Raw genomic sequence first — 19,626 nt, forward strand, 5'->3', positions numbered from 1 at the left:
AAATGCAGGGTAAAGATTGCGTACAATAGACTGGTACGGCCTTTCCCTAGACCCCAGCATAACGGGAGCTTAGTGCATTGGACTGCCCTTTGCCCACATTAAATAATCCAGGGAGGATGACATTTATAAGATCACGCCCTCGGACCCCCATCTTGACTAATAGTTGAGGCGTAAACTTTAACATGTCAAACCATAGGTGAATTATGTTGTAAGATATGAAGGTCGTATGCCTGTAAACCAAAATAGAGGGAAAAGGTGATGGAAAAACAATAACATGATTCCATATGAGAAATTTTGGTCGCTGCAACACTAGAGTGCCTAATGTATGCAGACTCATCAAGTGTAATTCTGTCTTTCATCTTCTGCTAATATTCTCACATATTTATTGCTCACTATACCACATTTACATTTAAAAATTGTTCCAATCTTAAATGCTGGATCTCCACAACAAGAGGAAGATATAAGTCTTTAGATTGGCCGAAAACTTAAGAAAAACTATTACTATTATGGTTAAAATTGGGTGAGAAAAGAAATCAGAAGCTGATTGTGAATCCATTGTTGTGTCAGGATTTAGGCATTTGCAGCCACAACTCCTTGAAGAAGTGGTGCTCCATTGTGATTGCCTAATGTTTCATCTTTGTCTTCTTCATCTTCATCTTCCTCTGTTTCCCAGAGAAATCTAGCATATGCAGCAAGCACGTCGCTGAAAAGCAAAAAACAAGTAGTTCAGGTACAAGTAGCAACCACATGTTTTCTTATGTAAAATGCAAAGTGCAAACCATTTAACGTCAATACCAAAGATCACCAAAAATCTTCATATTTTTCCATGAATATATTTCGCATAATACCATCGAACTTATATTAGTATCTTCTTTCATTAACCATTTTAATGCTATCAAATACTCCCAACACATTTCCTTCACACATCACATAAATCTGTAAAATCGTTTTAGTAACAGACCAAGTAGGAAATGTGTTTAGGCAATGAAGTGATATTTTTTTTTTCTGTTAATTTTAAATGTTGTGAAAATAAGGATGGGGGCCTCAATTCAATATTACCTGTTTTCTGGAGAAGCTTGAACTGCCCTCTTAAAGTAGGATGAGGCTTTAGATTTGTCACGATGAAGTTGCCATATCAACATGGCATAATGTGAAATAGTTTCTCCATCAGTAGGATCCGCTAGTATTGCACGAGAGTAATATTCTTCAGCACCTACTAGGTCTCCCTTGTTCTGCTGGTCCAACAACAAACATGTAAAAACCCATCCAATAAAATTTTTTTCAAAGTAGAAACAAGGACGGGAGACGGATTTTTCCTTCCAATATTAAATTCTAGTAAGTACATCCTATTGAGTGACAGGAATGACATAATACACGAACAAAATTTTCATATTAAAGCAGGTGGTTATATTTCTCAATTGCAATTGTATTGAGTTATGGTAAAACGGTGGTTATTTTGTACAATTTGGAGAAATAGTTGAAATCTTAAAAAGCATGTCTTTTGGGGGATTTGGGGGGGGGGGGGGGAGCTTGTTCCGTAAAATCAACTATCTACCATCGGAGACGCTCTTAAGGAGACTGACTGTGCCGATGGATGCAGCTTTGGAAATTACTCTTTACTACGTCAAGAGGATTATATGGATTTCAAGTGGGCACTGCTTGGTTTGCCCCGGCGATGGATGTGATGACGCGACACATACATGGGGAGGCGCCGTGGTGTATTATCACTGCTTGATTTCGTGATAATAAAGAACATTTGAGGCAGAAAACAAGAAACATTCACCTGACAAAGAAACTGAGCATAGTTTCTTAAAAGCAAGGGGTTATGAGGATTTTCTTTGATCATTCTCCTGTAGTACTCCTCAGCATTTCCGTCCATATCAGATACAGCTGCAGTATAATCAACGGGAGAGTCACCACCAACTCTATTATCCCCAATTCCAAGTCCTGCTGCAAGATGTAAGGGAGAGCTAACACGTCTGTTATCTTCTTCGTAATGCAGGTCTCGTGATGCAGTAGCTTCCTCAGTCACCTCAATCTGGGACATCCAGAAGAAACATTCAGTCAAAAAGAGTTTACACTTATATACTTGTCGCCAAGCAGAAAGGAAGGCAAAAAAAACCTTAGTCTTATCACTCTGCATGTTCATTTCGTCCTCACTTTCGTCATCATTGATATCCCAAAGAAAACAGGCATATGCTGCAAGAACATCGCTGGAAACAATAATAGATTTCAAACAAGGGATATTTAATCATTCTCTCATTCGACGAAAGGTGTAAGTCAATTATAACCTGTTTTCAGGAGCAGCATGAACTGCACGTTCAAAGTAATCCGATGCAATATCTTTATCACGGTGCAGCTCCCATACCAATTTAGCATACTGTGACAAGGTATCTCCATCTTTTGGATCTGCTAGTGTAGCTTGAAAGTAATAATGCTCAGCTCCAGAAAGATCTCCCTTTGACTATGCACCAGAATGCAGTGGGTTACATACTCTAGAAAAAGGTGTCACCACATAAACAGAAACAAGACTAGGACTAGATCTCAAGAAAATGACAAGAATAAAGATGGGGAAATTTTTAAAACCAAATAGAATCTAAAGCATGTAATATTGTGTGCTTTTCCAGCCAAGCCATAACAAAATCTAATTATGATATGCAGAATGGAGTAGCATTTCGAATCAGGCGATATTTTGTATGCTTTTTACACTTCAAAACCACTAAATTTATCGTGGACATACATTGCCAAGACATCAAGAAAGCAAAATTCACTTACTTTCCCTTTTCGTGACTTGGTTATGCAACTGCTAATCCATACTTAGTAGAGGATTTAAGCTTCGAAACGAGTCAATTGATTATAGAAGCTTCCAAATTGGATCCCAATTTGTTAGAAGTAACTCAAACTACCGTTACTATCCTAAGGTACTTGTCCAACAGGCCTATTTTATTAAGGGGCAATTTAACAGCAGCAACTAGAATTCAATGATCAGATCAAATCGAGAGAGGTGACTGTAGTTTACCAATTAGAATACCAACTTTGCAGTTTATATAACCCTTAAGGTAACTTAGGTGATTTCTTTCCATCTATCCAAGCTTTGATGGACACAGTTATCCGATACGCGTACTGGTGGGAGGTGGCAGGTAGCAGGTACCCCGGAATTAGTCGAGGTGCGCCCAAATTGGCCCGGACACCACTAAAGGAACTTACACATAGAATCAAACATATTGACTAAATTTTAAATAAACTGAGAAAATAGATTTTCTGAAAACAGGAAACAACACTGACCTGCAAAATTTGAGCATAATTCCTTAAGAACAAAGGGTTGGAAGGCTCTTCTTTAAGAACCCTTTTATAATATTCCTCAACATCTCCATTTCCATCAAAATCTGAAGGTGCAAACTCAACACCACCACTATTTACAACATTGCCATCAACCCCAAATCCAGTAGCAAGGTACATTGGGCTAATTACTTCTTCACTCTCTTCAATTCCAAGTTCATTAACCCCATCAAAAACCCTTTCTTTTTCATCTTCTTCATTTTCACCTTCCTCAATCAACCCCATTCCCTTTTCCCCAAAGCTGAAATCAGTACCACCTATATCTGATATATTATCCCCTATTATCACAGACCTTACTATCTGCCCATCATTTTCCACAAAATCTTGATTTTCTTCAGAACTATATATACAAAATGATGGTTCTGTATGCAACATTTGAACCTTCTTGGTTATGGGAAGATAAAGATGTTACCTTTGAGCTATAGACTTCAAGATTATAAGAAATTGAAGTATTTGAAGATGACCCTTTTAAATTTCCAGCAGATTGAGCTCTTTTTGGGGGGATTTTGGACTGAAATCAGATGAACCACAAAGGGAAATTGTGAAGGTAAAGAGATTCAACTTGCAAGAAAAAAGAACTCGAGCTGTGGAGTGTAGCACCAGGAAAGGAGGAGACTTTAGCAGTGGAGTGATAATATAATAAATAAATATATAAATTATACATATATATATATCCATCAATAATGACTATTTAGGTTAATTTTTATAATGAAAAAGGGTTCTGAGAAACTTGGATTGGTGAGCTTCTAAAGTAGCATTAGCATTTGTTAGGCTTCTTTTTAATTTTTATTTTTAAATCAATGTTCAGTGCAACGTTGGACCGTATTAATATGAATTTGTGCCGAAAAATCTTAATTTTAGAAATAAAGCTTCCTATCAATAATGACCACATTACTACAGGTAGTTGTTGGATCCCTATAGATGGTTGGTTTGGTTTCCCGAAGCTTGATTGAAATAATTTTTGAGGAGATCCTATATTAAAACCAAAAAAAATACTCCCTCCGGTCCAAAATAAGTGATTTTTTGATTGTTTTCACACATATTAAGAAACTCACATTTTAACATTAATTAGCAATGAAATTGACTATATTAACCTTTACTATCTCTTCACACAAACACTCCTAACATATACTCCAACATTATTTACGCCAAGAGCAATGTAGGAAAAAAATAATTAATTTATTCTTGATATCTGAAAAAATCACTTATTTTGGACCACAAGAAAAAGGGCCCAAAAATCACTTATTATGGACCCGAGGGAGTAGGAAGTTAAATTAATAAATAAAGATATGTAATTAAATGTAGTTGTGGGTTTGTGGCTACCATACTGTACTTTGACTTTTTAGAAAAAAATTTAAAATAAGTGATTGAAGTGAAAATAAATAAAAGAAAATACCATTTTGGATCTTCTATTAAGAAAGTGATACTTTATGGACCCAATCTGGACAATGTGGAGATATTTTGAGGTGGGATAGAGGTTGACTGATAATAAATGCAATAATTAAATATCCATTGATTCCTAGTTTCGTGCTCTATTTAATAAAGTTATTTGCATCGTTGTCATGTATCAATAATCTCAAGATGTTATGTAGGGTATATTTTTTAAAAGAAACTTGATATAATATATGGCAAAGTTGCTAGTTTCATAAACCCCCTTTGCGTCTTGATTGATAAATGGTAACAAGTGGCAAGTACCCGAGGCGGAGCTAGAATACTGGTTATGGCTGGTTAAAATATTGCATTTGTTTTACAATTTTATTAAATATGTATAAATTATTAATTTAAAATAATTAGAATTTTATTGCACAACAATAACTTCCAAAAATAAGTTTGACAAACAACTATTAAAGATGCATCTCAACTGATTTAAAAACAAAGAATGTCATTAACACTCACATGCATCCACTGAGCTGCTAAAAACTAAGGTTTTCTGGAAATCAACATGATGCTTGTGAACTCTTTTTTAACTAGTCAACTTCACAAGCTATTTGTAGTTATTTTTAACTTTTTTTTTAATTACATTGCGGATAAGGGAAGAGAAAAGGGAAAGAAGTATATCAAGAATTGAACACGCACCACATTGGAAATACTGATTTTTATAATTAAATCTTTGATTTCTTCTGGAAAATTCTCAGATCTATCGTTCTAAGTCATTAAGTTTTTCTCTCCAGGGATGATGCATTTGAATTGGGAAAAATATGTTTACATGAGAAATTAAAGCCCTAAGCTTGTGATGATAGGCTATAATTGCATATTTTAGTCGCTTATTACACTCGAATTTACTGCACTTTAATTGAGTTTGTGCTTTAATCGCTAGTGTTTTGCACTAATTGTTTGTTTTATGCCTTGTAGGTGTGATTCCGAGCTATATAGATGTTATGGAATGAATTTAAGTGATTTGAAGCTTTGAAGTCTGAGTAAAAGCTCAAGGAATTAAGCCGGGATCGTGTTCGGGGGTCAAATTTGATAATTAAGTACGAACGAAGACTTGAGGAGGCATATTGCGCACTGTCTAGTAAGATAGACATAACTTTTTTCTCAGAACTCCATTTGGGCTCCACAATATATGGTTGGAAAGCTAACTCAAAGGGATACAACTTTCATGTTTTACGTTTTTCCAAATTCCAAACGGAACAGGGTGAAAAACCGCGGTTTTTCCGCGACCGCGGCAGAACCGCGGTAGAAGATGGTCGCGGACAACTGAAGAATCAGAGGGCATGTTTGGCCGCGGTTCCACCGCGACCGCGGCAAAACCGCGGCAGGAAGCGAAAATTTCAGGGACTAAAGTGCAAAACATGGGATTTTAAGTCCTAAACCCTATATTAAACAAAGGAGGCCGGCCAAGAACAAGAAGGGGACATATTTTGGACACAAATTAGACCTAAGGAGGCGGAGAGACACTACTTTAGGGTTAGACAACACCCTTGGAGGCAAGAACACATTGGGAGAAAGGCGGAGAATTTTCTACGAGTTTTTCCTTCCTCTTCCTATTTTTTTCATTGTTGGTTATGACTTTTAGTATTGTAGTTTTACATACTATTATGAATAGCTAATTTGTTATCTAGAGTTTTGATAGAACCTTTTGTAGGATAAATTCTTGTTATGTTTTTATATAATTGAGCCATAGCTTTTCTCTATTTGTTCAACTACGTTTATATTCTGGTTCATTGAAGAGCTCTCAATTAGCTGTGCCTATTTAGTATGCATAACTCGGGAGAGAGTGTATATTTAGGTAGTTGTTGAACAACACCACTCCCAAAGTATAAGAGGGATCTATAACTACGGGTTTAAAGGCGGGAGTAGGGATAACGAAGCCTTGGGTGCGATCTGAAGTGAGCTGTATTAAAAGCCAGCTAGCGTAGCTCGGGAGAGTGCGTATAGTAAATTATCGTAATTACTTGGGAGAGATTTACGGCGATAAGAGTGCTCATGATCGGTAGAGAATACTTAGGCGAAATTATAGAAGACACAGCGGGAAGGATTCCGACAATAGGGGAAATCATAACTCTAGACCTCCTTAATCTTTTCTCTAACCCTCAGTATCGTTAGTTGTTAATTTACTATTTTAATTTGTTAGTTAATTAGTTAAACAAAAGAATCTTAATATCTATAAGTTAGGAATTATTCAAGCTTGTCTTCTTGGTGATAGTGAACAGTTGTAGCAAAACCTTAGTCCTCTGTGGGATTCGACTCCAGACTTGTAAACCGGATTATATTTGCAACGACCGTTGTCCTTTTTATAAGGCATAGTTGGGCGTGATCAGCTTGAAATAACTTTTAGAGAGAGGAAGACTAAGCTTACCATTTCAAACCCTAACTAGGATTGAGGGACGGCCGAGTATCGTTTCATTCCTACTTAGTAGCTCTGAAGTGTTTGGTGAAATTTGTGTAAGGGTTAGGCCAAAAAAGAGGGAAATTTTGCCGCCTAAACTTTTTTGTGAAAAAATTAAAACATAACTAAATTATTTTTGCCATAACCCAAACAAGTAGTTGAGAAAATTAGATGTCTCGCCAACAATAATTTTTTTTGGTAACAATGAAAACATACTGTTGCCAACTTATTTAATATTTTATATTTATTATAATACCCACAAAATGTGGCAACAAGAAAAAACTTATGGGTAAACATTTTACTCTATACAACAACTACATAAAGTTGTTCCAATTATATTAATATATTTAGCAACAAAATAATTGTTGTTGCTCAAATATTATTGCAAGTCTACAAGAAGTAGTAATTAGTTTTATTGTATAGTCAATTCTCTCTATAACAGCCTTGTATGTTTCCATATTTTTTTGCTTTTATAGTGAATGGTTGTTATACACCTACAACAATATTTGAGGTTTAAATATTTTTTGAATGTTATAGTTAAAATTATTCAAAAATTAATTATTTTTCTTTTTTAATGTTACATATAAGAGATAAGAAAATTATTCAAATTTAAAATCTCAAAAAATATGCATAATTCACTGGTTAAATATTGAAGAAAACTAATACATTATTGATAAATTAATAGCTAAACATATAAATATTTAAACCTTAAGGCGGACATTTTAAAGCAACCTACACAGATAAATTCTTTCAAGATTGATAGAAGAACTTTGTAATTGTAGCTTTTTTCGTAGATTTCATTCTCTTACTAGCAACATACGGTTGAATCGGCGAAGATTCATATCCAAATTTTCAGCAAAGAGGTATACAATAGCTTTTCCTTGAAGATACTCTAAGAGGTTAATGGTTAAATTTTATATCTATATATATTTTGAAATTTGTGCAACGAAAAAGATATCATGTTCAAATCTTCAAATATTATATCTTATGCAAGATAGTAATTTTGTTAATCTTAATGATTCTATATGGCTGTTATAAAGGGGTAATTTTACAAAGAGTGTTTTGCTATAAATATGGTTATTGTTGTTATAGGTAAAAACTGTTATACAGAGGTAAAATATAACTTAAAAATCGGTTCTGAGAAAAATTTGGCTTTTATAATGAATGGTTGTTATATAGGGATGGTGTTTGTAACGACCCGACCGGTCGTTTTGAGCCCTAGCGCGTCGTTCAGTAGTCTGAGGCCATGAGCAGCTTCATTTCAGGTATTATGACTTGTACGCGCAGTCGGAATTGAATTTCGAGAAGTCCAGAGTTGATTTGGAAAGAGAATTCTCATTTTGGAAGCTTAAAGTTGAAAGAATGAACTAGGAATGGAATTTTGAGTAAACGACCTCGGAATCAGGATCTGAAGGTTCCAGCAGGTTCGTACGATGATTTCGGACTTACGCGTATGCCCGGTTTGGGTTTTGGATAACCCGGGAGCGTTTTGGCGCCTATTGTGGAAGTTAGCATTTTGGAAGAAATTTCTTAAGTTTGGCTTGAAGTGCATTTCAGTGTTATCAATGTCTGTTTGGGATTCCGAGTCTGGGAATAGCTCCGTATGGTGATTCTGGAGTTGGGAGCGCGATCTGAAGTGAATTCGGAGGTCCGTAGGTCGTTTTGGAGCCATTTGTCTAAAGATAGAAATATGAAGGTTTTTGAGAGGTTTGACCGGAAGTGGAATTTTTGATATCGGGGTCGGAATCCGATTCCGAAAGCTGGAGTAGGTTCGTAACGTCAAATATGACTTGTGTTCAAAATTTGAGGTCAATCGGACGTGATTTGATAGGTTTGAGCATCGAAAGTAGAAGTTGGGAGTTCTAAAGTTCATAAAGCTTGGATTGGGGGTTGATTCATGATTTTAGCGTTGTTTGATGTGGTTTGAGGCCTCGAGCAAGTCCGTAATGTGTTTTGGGATTGGTTGGTAGGTTTGGTTGAGGTCCCGGGGGCCTCGGGTAAATTCCGGATGGTTAACGGATCGAATTTGGAGTTTTAAAGAGGGCTGAACTGCTGGTTGCTGTCATAACCGCACCTGCGGAAAAGGGGCCGCAGGTGCGGAGCCGCAGAAGCGGCTAGGATAGCGCAGATGCGATTTTTGGTCAAGGGTTCGAGGACCGCAGATGCGGTCAAGGTTGCGCAGAAGCGGGACCTCATCTGCGGAGAAGAGGTCGCAGAAGCGGATGAGGCAGGCTTAGAGTGGACCGTAAATGCGGTAAGGTTTCCGCAGAAGCGGGACCGCATATGCGGAGGTTGCATCGCAGAAGCGAAGAAGGGCAGCATAGGACGGACCGCAGAAGCGGCCCTAAATCCGCAAAAGCGGAACCGCAGAAGCGGTGGGCCGTCCGCAGAAGCGAAAATAGCTGGGGCAGAGTGGTTGATTAAAATCGGGGTTGAGTTCATCTCTCCTCCATTTTTCATGGCTTGGGCGATTTTGGGGAGCTTCAAGAGAGGGATTTTCGTCAGCTACGTTAAGGCAAGTTACTCCTACTAAATTCCAAGTTAAGTACAAGATTATAGCATGGAATTAGACATGAGAATTTTGGAAAAATTGGGATTCTTGGAAGAAAACCTAGAAACTTGATAAATTAGATTTTTACCACGAATTTGAGCATGGAATTAGGAGTAAATTATATATTTGAGCTAGCGAAGCTATGGGTAATATTTATCTTCGAAAAATTTCGGATTCCGGGCACGTGGGCCCGAGGGCGTTTTGGTCAACTTTTCGATCGGAGTTAGAAATTGCTATGAATTAGTTTGTGATGAATATTTGAGCATATATTAATGGATTTGCGTAACCGTTGGCTAGTTTTGGAGCATGGTGCATCAATTGGAGTCCCCGGAAGGGAGTGGATTGCGGGTTATGGATCTTCGGAGCGAGGTGAGTCTCTTTTCTAACCTTGTAAGAGGAAATTGTCCCCATAGGTAAAATAATTGGTTATGTGCTCCTATTTGCGGGGGCTACGTACGCACGAGGTGACGAGAGTCCGTGCGTAGCTACTATTATGCTATTGTCCGGGTAGTTAGGGCCCAAAAGCATGTTATACTTGGATTATTTATGAACTTTGATAGCTTGAATTGCTTAAATCACCTTGGATTAGTAAATGAATTTAAAAGGAGATTAAACATCATTTTTCCTGAATTGTTAAGAAGAGAAATTGTTTTACTTGGATAAATATTCCCGATAATTTCTTAATTGACCGATTGAGCATGTATCTCTATGTGTACCTGCATCGCATGCATGATTCGCGAGCAGGGTATGTGTTTATTTATGGAACAGGCCGAACGCCTCGGCAGATTAAATAGATGCATCTATGATTCGAGCCGTTCGATCCTCGGCAGTGCACAGTTTACATTTCTGTTGGAGCGGGCCGTCGACCTCGGCATTATTTGCGCATGATATATGTTGTTGCCTAAGGATTTTAAATATTGATATTGCCTTTCATGGCTGAGATAAATTGATAAGATAATGAAAAGTAAATCTTGAAAATCCTTTATTATTTGTTAAAGGTTTTTACATGTTTTCCGACTTCGTGAGTTAGAACTACTATATAAATCCATGATTTCCTCACATTTTTAGTATATTGTCAAATGACCTCTAGTAAGTGTCGAAGTTGACCATCTCGTCTCTACTTCTTCGAGATTAGGCGGGATACTCATTGAGTACACGTTGTTTACGTATTCATACTACACTTCTGTGCATTTTTGTTGCACAGGTATATTTATTTCTAGCAGCCCACTGGGCGCAGCAGCACGGATGATTTGGGGGCTAGGTGACTTGCATTATTCGAGGCGGCCCGCAACTAGTGTAGCCCTCTTCAGTACACTGTATTTATTTCGAGGCGGCCCGAAGAGCACGAGTTTAACCATTGAATCTTCTATCTCAACCAAATTGCAGTAAATTTGGAAATTTTACTATAATTAATCTGAATTGGCATCACTAGAGTGAAACGCAAAATCAATCAGTATTTGAATAAAGTTGTTATCGAGAGGTAATTTTACACAAGTGTATTGGTTAATAGCCGCTATTGGTATAGGCAAAATGAGAACATAGAGAGTTAAAATATAACTTGTAAATCGATTAGAGGAGAATTGGAAACTATAGTGAAACATTTATTATAGATGATGATTTTCATAATATGTCAAACTGTTCGCATCCATGCACCAATTTGAGGGCAAATTTGTGTTTTTTTCCTAATAAAAAAGGGTCGTGTGTTGGAAAGCTTACGTCATTAGTGGGAGCAAGTGCACAAATAACTATTCTCAGGGATGCTATTTAGGGATTAGCCGGTACTTATTTTGTCCTGAAATTTTAAACTAAAAAATTTAACTTCAGAATAATTCAGGACATACTTGTTCTGGAAAAAAAAAATTCAGAATGCACTGACTAATTTCTAAATAGAAGCCCTTTAGAGTGGCTACCTGGTGTCATTTGTACTCATAAGTGAATAAGGACATATTTTGAACTAAACTTGTAATGATATGAGGTGTATTTAATCTTTTGTTTTTTTGGGTCGAAGGTGTATTTAATCTCAACTATTGACAAATGATATATTTGGGCCTTTTCTCAAAATTCAGTGGTATATTGGAGTATTTTTTGTATTTTAGTGTTAGAATAATCTTTGGACATTAAACTCTATATTTCTAGAAATAATGTAGTCATTCCCCTAATATGTTAAGATAAATAAGGACAAAAATTAGAGTCACAAATAAGTACAAAATTTTTTATGGCTAAAATTTGCACAATTTAACTACAAATTCTAATTATCATTATTTTAAGAACCATTTTTTGGTTACTAACCTTTTGTTGAATGTAATTTTAGCAAGTTGAGACAAATAGTTTTATTTTCGTCACAAATCGTACACAAGATCAACAATAAAATAATATGTACCAGCAATTTTATTTTTTTAGCTAAATAGTATCCCTAAATGATGTTCAATATTTTTTTGGGGGTGAGAAATCTTATTAGAAAAAGTTTGTTATAAGATTCGAATATTATCCCTAAATTAGTATATCCAAATATGAAATCTAATATTTATCACAAAAAATGACTGACTTCTGACGAATTTTTAGTTGTAGCTAGACGCTACATTATTTGACACAAAACCTCATCGAGGCTAAAGGGAAATTTTCGTATATATACCATATATGAAACTATATTACCAAATATGTTCATAGTTTGCATATTACCATTCATGCTAATAGTATTTCTACATTATATATACAATGCGTTAAATAAGGAATCAAGGTAGCTTTATGATTCCTCATTTAGCCGCGCAAAAAGGGGGAATTAAATATTTTCCAGATCTTCCCCAACGCAAATCACGCATAGTAATAACTATCGTCGACTTCATTACAAAATTTCCGTACTCTGTTTTTGGGATACACTCTGTTTCAACATTTTCTCTGATTTCACAATTCAAAATCGATAAAATCTTCTACATTTCTTCTGCAACAAAAGCAATTATGGCGAAAATATCAATTATGCTACAACTGAATGGGAATTGGGATAGCTATGGGAAATTTAGAGAATTTGAGGTCGATGGCATTGTAGTCGATGAGGATGCGAGTTATAGTCTGTTGATTTCTACAATAGCACAGCAATTAATGATTGATACATCCGAAAAAATTGTAGAAATCAAATACATTGTCAACGAGCATTGTCCTCCAATGGAAATTAGGAACAATATGGGTGTTCGTGTATACATGGAGACGAAAAAGGAAAACAAAAACTTAGGATCATATCCGCTATGTATTACTGTTCGCGATTTCAATATGGAATTGAGTATCACCAATGAGAACACAGCTGCAGGTGTGTGATGTTATTTTTTCTATGAAATTCGGGTACAATATAAACTACACTTTATCTACATTTTAACTACAATTAACTACATATTTATTATTCAGCATGCATTTCTGTAATATCTACAAAATTTCTATATTTATTCTACAATAAAACTACAAAAAAGTTGAAAAATTAATATGAAATGCTGAATTTCAACCTTTCTACAAATTATCTACAAAAAGGTGATAACAATAATTATTTTTATTTTCATGCAGGTTCGTCTGGAATACTAAATTTAATTGATATGCCAACATCTCCCATTATAGAGGAATATGAAAGTATAATAATAACTGATAGTACACCAAGTTCTATTGAAGTAGGACAAGTATACCAAGACAAGGAAACAATTGCAACTGCAATGAAGCACTATTCTGTCATGCACAAGTTCCAATTCAGGGTTAAAAGATCTAGTTGTAGAAGGTATGAATATATGAATAGTCAAAGATTATTTTTTTTTTAATTTTGTAGTTTATTTGTAATTTTTTTACTTATTCAGTTTTTCCTTGTGATAATGTTTAATAGAATTGTAGTTGAATTGTAGTTATATTGTATATTGATTGTATAATGTGATCTTTTAAGCTAAAACAATTTTTTTTAAATCTAAATTTTATCCCATTGTGTAAAATGTATTTATTTTGTAGCTACTGGCTGATATGTGTTGGTGAAAACTGTACATGGCACTTCAAGGCAACTAGCATAAATGATTCTGCAATGTTCAAGGTCAGAAATTTCGGCAGACAGCACACATGCTCTTTAATGGACAATACATTCATACAACGCAAACCTACTGCCATGGTAGTTGGTAGCATGTTTATTCCAAAATATTCTGATCCTAAGACAATTTACACCCCAAAAACATTCAATTTGACATGTTGTCTGAACACGGCGTGAATCTAACCTACATGCAAGCCTGGAGAGCAAAGGAAAAGGCTTTACAGTTTATGAGAGGTCATCCTGCTGACTCCTACAGCAAATTGCCTAGTTATTTGTATATTCTAGAGAAGACTTATCCGGGGTCTGTAGTTAAATTGAAGAAGACAGATGATGACTGATTCTTGTATGTATTTGTTGCGATTTGTACGCCAATCAGTGGTTGGGAATATTGTAAGTCAGTTGTAGTAGTTGATGGGACATTTTTAAAGTCAGCATACAGGGGAATAATGCTAACAGCCAGTACAATAGATGCAACAGGTACTGAAGTTTTATTGTAGAAATATTGTAGCTTGTATTTTTTTGTAGTACTTGCAGATGAATTGTAGATATATTGTAGATATTTTGTAAAATAGTTGTAGTTTGTATATATATGTCTTTGTAACGACCCGGCCAGTCGTTTTGAGAATTTAAGCTCCATTCAGCAGCATAAGGTCTGGAACAACTTCATAATATGAGTATCGACTTGCGTGCATGGTTGAATTCAGTTAACGGATGATGCAGAGTCAAATTGGAAGAAGGAATCTAGTTTTGGCAGTTTAAGCGGTGGGAATTTGACCGAAATTTGACTTCTGAGTAAACGGCCCCGGAATGAATTTTTGATGATTCCAACAGCTTCGTATTGTGATTTTGGACTTAGGCGTGCGTTCGGATTGTGTTTTGGAGATCCGTAGCCAATTTAGGCTTGAAATGCCGAAAGTTGAACTTTTGAAGTTTCCGGTTCGATAGTGAGATTTTGATCCGAGGGTCGGAATGGAATTCCGATAGTTGGAGTAGCTCCGTAGTGTTGAATGTGACGTGTGTGCAAAATTTCAGGACATTCGGACGAGGTTTGATAGACTTTTTGATCGAAAGCGTAAATTGAGAGTTTTGGAGTTCTTAGGCTTGAATCCGATGTTAAATTGGTGTTTTGATGTTGTTTTGAGCGTTACGAAGGTTGGATCAAGTTTGAATGATGTTATGGGGTATGTTGGCATATTTGGTTGAGGCCCCGAGGGCCTCGGGTGTGTTCCGGGTGGGCTACGGGCCATTTTCCCTTGTTTTTGAACTGCTGTTTCTGGTATCTGATATCCTCCTTCGCGTTCGCGAAGCCCCTCCCGCGTTCGCGAAGTGTCTCTGCTGGTCGCCTCATTTTTCCTTCTTCGCGTTCGCGTAAAAAGCCTCGCGTTCGCATAGTGATGTTCTAAACGTCAATACCACACAAGAGGAGGGGTGATTTGTGTGGTACTCAATTTTTCGCTTAAACTGCTTCTGGAAGGACCTGGTTCTTTTAGGTGTACTTATTACTACTGTTTGCGGAATTAAAAGTACATAAAATAAAGAACGCAGAGATTTTTACGTGGAAAACACCTGGCTCAAAAGGTGAAAAAACCACGACCTACTACTCAGTAGGATTTTCCAAAACTTCCACTAAAATCACTGAGCCAAAACTGCATTTACAAAACTCTTTGTAAACCTAAGGATTAACTCTAATCCCGTTGTGGCAACCAGCCTCTAACTGCTGCGACAACTTCAAGTTAACTCTAACTTGAATAGTCAAATTACCTATTACAATTGCTTCTAGATAAAGCTGAAAGGTACAATATAAAACACCTACTACAATTGAACTAGAAATAAAGAAAGACACATAAAACTCTTTATGAGCTGGTTCTTCAATCTGGTTCATGTAGCTTCTGGTTTGCACACTTGAATCACACACGAACTGCTTGCAAAAAGCCTTGCTATTTTGCTCCCAATTCACGTTTAACTTCTGCGTTTTTGTGCAACAATTTAATGTGAGAACATCCTGCAATTTATAGAGTTAGTAGATGAAGAAATAACTAAAGTTCTGATGCAACTCCTTGGTGGAAGAGTTCTAGTTGATTTCAACTTCTAACTCCTTCCCTATCTTGAATTGTGTTCTCTTTGATTAAGGAGTCCTTCTCCTTATCAATTATGCAACCTTTTTGATCAGGAGATATTAAATACACCAATTTAAGCTTATCTCCTTCACGTGCATCCCACATGCTTGAATCTGCCCGTTTTTGTGAACCTAAGGGATGGACCACTGGATGGACCTGGTTCATCATGAGTTCCTTTGTCAGTTTTCAAAACTAACCTTTACTTGGGCCAACAAATTCCCCCTTTTTGATGATGACAAACACTGTGCTTTTCATACACTTAGGCCCTGCCAGAACTCAGCTCAACATCAACACAATGTGAGAAATATTTTTCCTTTTTATCACTTATCATCAAGAACCAGGTACATTAGGTTATAAACATCACTGTTCAAAGTGTAAGCATCACTTGTTTAAAGCACAACCTTTTTCCCTCTTTTGGCATCATCGAAAAGTTGCATAAAAAATGTGAGATAACCAGATTTTAAAGCTTACTCATGGCCACTGGGGCTACTTCAAATGCAATCATGAATTAATCATCATAGATCAAGCTAAGAATTTTAACCATCAAAGAAATATAAACAAACAGTTAGAGCAAAAACAGTGAACTTCATTGATGATTGATATGATTTTACCACAAAGCATAAGAAGAAATAAAAAATACTGAAAACATGAGCAAAAGAAACAAAACGTCCCGAACTGGGTCACTGGTTGATCTACACCAGGCTAGAATTTAAGGCTTGGAAGATGTAGGGATGGGTTATTTGCTTGGAGAAGTTTCAGCATGTCTTGAAGAATTCCATCATTTTCTCCTTTTCCCTTGCAAGTTCAGTTCTGAGAACATCTCTCTCAGATTCTACCTAAACCAATCGTGTCTTCAGCCTTCCTATCTCAATATCGTTTGCCTCACTCTCCTGTACCAAGACTCTGGCTTTGCTATTGATAGGTGTCTTTTTAAATGAACCGGGTTCATTAGGAATGACATTGACTTCATAATCGCAAGCAAGCAGAGTATTAACCCCACTTATTCGTAGGTACCTTGAAATGTGCAAGCATAGTTGTGAGAATGAAACCATAGAGAATGGCATGAGTTTTGGTGCCATTGATAACTCTATCAGTAGGTCCGCGAGGGTTTCCTATTCAGATGGAACGGGTTCATCTATATTTTTGCCAAGTTGAACCAACCCCTCAGCAGCTTCGCCAGACCCACTTCCCCTGTTTTGCTCACACTCTCTTCTATTTCACTAAATTCCTCTCCCCAAACAACCATTGCACCAATTTTCTTTTATTATACCAACAGGAGTGGGTGAAGAATCAGCCACTCTTGTCCCCTTTCCCCTCACAGTACTCCTAGCGCCCTTGCTCTTTTTTTTTTCATTTTTACCACCAACTTCTCCAGATTATGTAGACTCTATACCTGCTATACATCGTACAAATCTATTCTCCAAATTTGCAGGAACTTTAGAAATTGTCTCAAGAGAAACTTTAGAATCAGAAGATACCTGTTCAGTTTTGAAAGACCTACTTTCTTCCCCCTTAGTAGCAGACTTAAATGAATCTTCAGATTTCTAGGATTCTTCTTCCCTACTTGCTTTCAATTGATTGTTTATTTGCTTGGTGATGAAGGATTTTCAGAGGTGTTTGACATATCTAGGCTAGGGTATGAAAAGAAGAGAATTAGATTATGTTTGGAAGATGAAAGAAGAATGAGAGTTTTTGACGGCTTGAGAGAGATGAAGTAAGGAATACACCAAAGCTGATCAATATACAGAGAATAATTAGATGGGGGTAACTACAGCTTTTACAGACACTTAGAAGTTTAATCAAACTAAAATTAAGTTTTAGTAAGAGACNGTTTTACCACAGTGTGTGCAAATTATGTTCTCAGGAAGTGTGAGGTACTTGCTTTTAGGATCCCACTTAGGTGCAGGGGTCCCATAGCCAAGTCCTCGCTTATTGCTACTATGGTGTTCGTGTAGCCATGAAAGTGCATCGGATGACCTATTCCATTTACAGGTTCTGTCTAGCTCGTGCTTAACCTTGTTTAGATTCTCCTTAAGGACTCTTATTTGCTCATCTCTTTTGTACAACTCATCTTTCAATTTTTCCTACATTTTCTTCTAAAGTGAGTTGTCTGTGATCAACTTTCTTTTTATCAGTTCCTAATTTCACTTTTAAATTTTCAGATCTATGCTCTAGGACAGTGGTGTCAAGTTCAAGAACCTGGTTCTTCAACTCAGCATTTTTACTATAACTTTCACTAGCCCTAAGTTCTAGGTTTTTGCACTTAGCTTTCAGAATCACACATTCCTTAGACAGTTATTCCTTTTCATTGTTTATAACCTCAAATTCATCAATGAAATCTAGAAGTAATTCAGATAGACTTTCTTTAGACAAAAACTTAATCTTGTCTTTGAGATGAATTATACTTACCTCAGATTCCTCATCGGATTTCCCAATTGCCATAAGTGCGTGTTCATCTCCATCTTCGTCTTCTGAGTCATCATCTGAGCTTTCACCCCAAGCAGCAACCATAGCCTTTGTTGATCCTTTGTTCTTCTTGGGATGAACCTGTTCCTTCTTCCTGTTCCTTCGTTCAGCTCTTTCCTTCTTCCATTCAATTTCCCATTGAGGGCAGTTTTTGATGTGGCGATCAGTCTTCCCACACTTGTAACACCCCTCATTGGTTTGTTTTTCAGGAACCCTTGGTTTGTTGTAGCTTCCATTTCTTGAAGGACCATTTTCTCTTATTAGGTACTTCTTAAAATCCTTTGTGATCATGGTCATTTCATCCTCATCTAGATCAGCACCTTCAGTGATTCTGAATGCCAGGCTCCTTTCCTTCTTAGGTGCATCCATCTTCATGGTTTGCCTTCTAAGCTCATAGGCAGTGAGATTTCCAATTAGCTCCTCCAACTTGAGAGTGGCAATGTTCTTTGATTCCTGAATAGCTGTGATTTTGCTTTCCCAAGAGATTGGCAGTACCCTTGTCAAAATCTTCTCAACTTTGTCTTCTTCAAGAATAACCCTTCCAAGAGACTTAAGTTCATTTGTCAGTGTGGTGAACCTTGTATACATCTCTTGGATGGATTCCCCTTCCTTCATGGTAAAATTCTCATATTGAGAATACAACAGTGTTCCTCTGGACCTCTTCACTTGAGGTGTTCCTTCATGTGCAACTTGCAAAGTATCCCAGATTTCCTTAGCAGTGGTACAACTTTGAATTCTACTGTACTCATCTGGACCAAGTCCACACACAAGCCATTTCTTGGCCTTAGCATTTTTCTCCCATTTTCTTAAATCCTCAGCAGTGCAGTCAGCTCTAGTTTTTGGCACATCCACTCCTTCAGCATTCTTCTTTGTAGTTGCTAGAGGACCATCAGTGACTATGTCCCAGAGTTCATAGTCTTCTCCGATGATGTGATCTCTCATCCTGTTTTTCCACCAAGAGTAGTACTGCCCATTAAAGAGTGGAGGCCTATCAGTGGATTGCCCTTCCCAGTTTCCAGGTGGTGCACTCATCTTGATCTGTTCCTAAGGTGTTAGCCTCTTCAAGGATAACCTGCTCTGATACCAATTGATGTTTTAAACGTCAATACCACACAAGAGGAGGGGTGATTTGTGTGGTACTCAATTTTTCGCTTAAACTGCTTCTGGAAGGACCTGGTTCTTCTAGGTGTACTTATTACTACTATTTGCGGAATTAAAAGTACATAAAATAAAGAACACAGAGATTTTTACGTGGAAAACACCTGGCTCAAAA

General features: G+C 36.8%; 1 protein-coding gene across 2 annotated transcripts; it reads right to left on the bottom strand.

Annotated features, from left to right (window-relative positions):
• LOC109232384 lies at positions 260-3,955 on the bottom strand. Of its 2 annotated transcripts, none has more exons than XM_019398128.1 (6): positions 3,286-3,955; positions 2,292-2,464; positions 2,123-2,213; positions 1,784-2,038; positions 1,060-1,232; positions 260-703 (listed from the first exon to the last, which is right to left on the bottom strand). In XM_019398128.1, the coding sequence occupies exons 1-6, from the start codon at positions 3,712-3,714 to the stop codon at positions 571-573; spliced, it is 1,254 nt and encodes a 417-aa protein (XP_019253673.1). In that variant the 5' UTR covers positions 3,715-3,955; the 3' UTR covers positions 260-570. The 2 variants fall into 2 exon arrangements, with proteins under 2 accessions (XP_019253673.1, XP_019253672.1); XM_019398127.1 differs by having other exon boundaries at positions 1,060-1,235.

The sequence above is a fragment of the Nicotiana attenuata genome, chromosome 9 (genome assembly GCF_001879085.1).
Source record: "Nicotiana attenuata strain UT chromosome 9, NIATTr2, whole genome shotgun sequence".
Lineage (NCBI taxonomy): Eukaryota > Viridiplantae > Streptophyta > Magnoliopsida > Solanales > Solanaceae > Nicotiana > Nicotiana attenuata.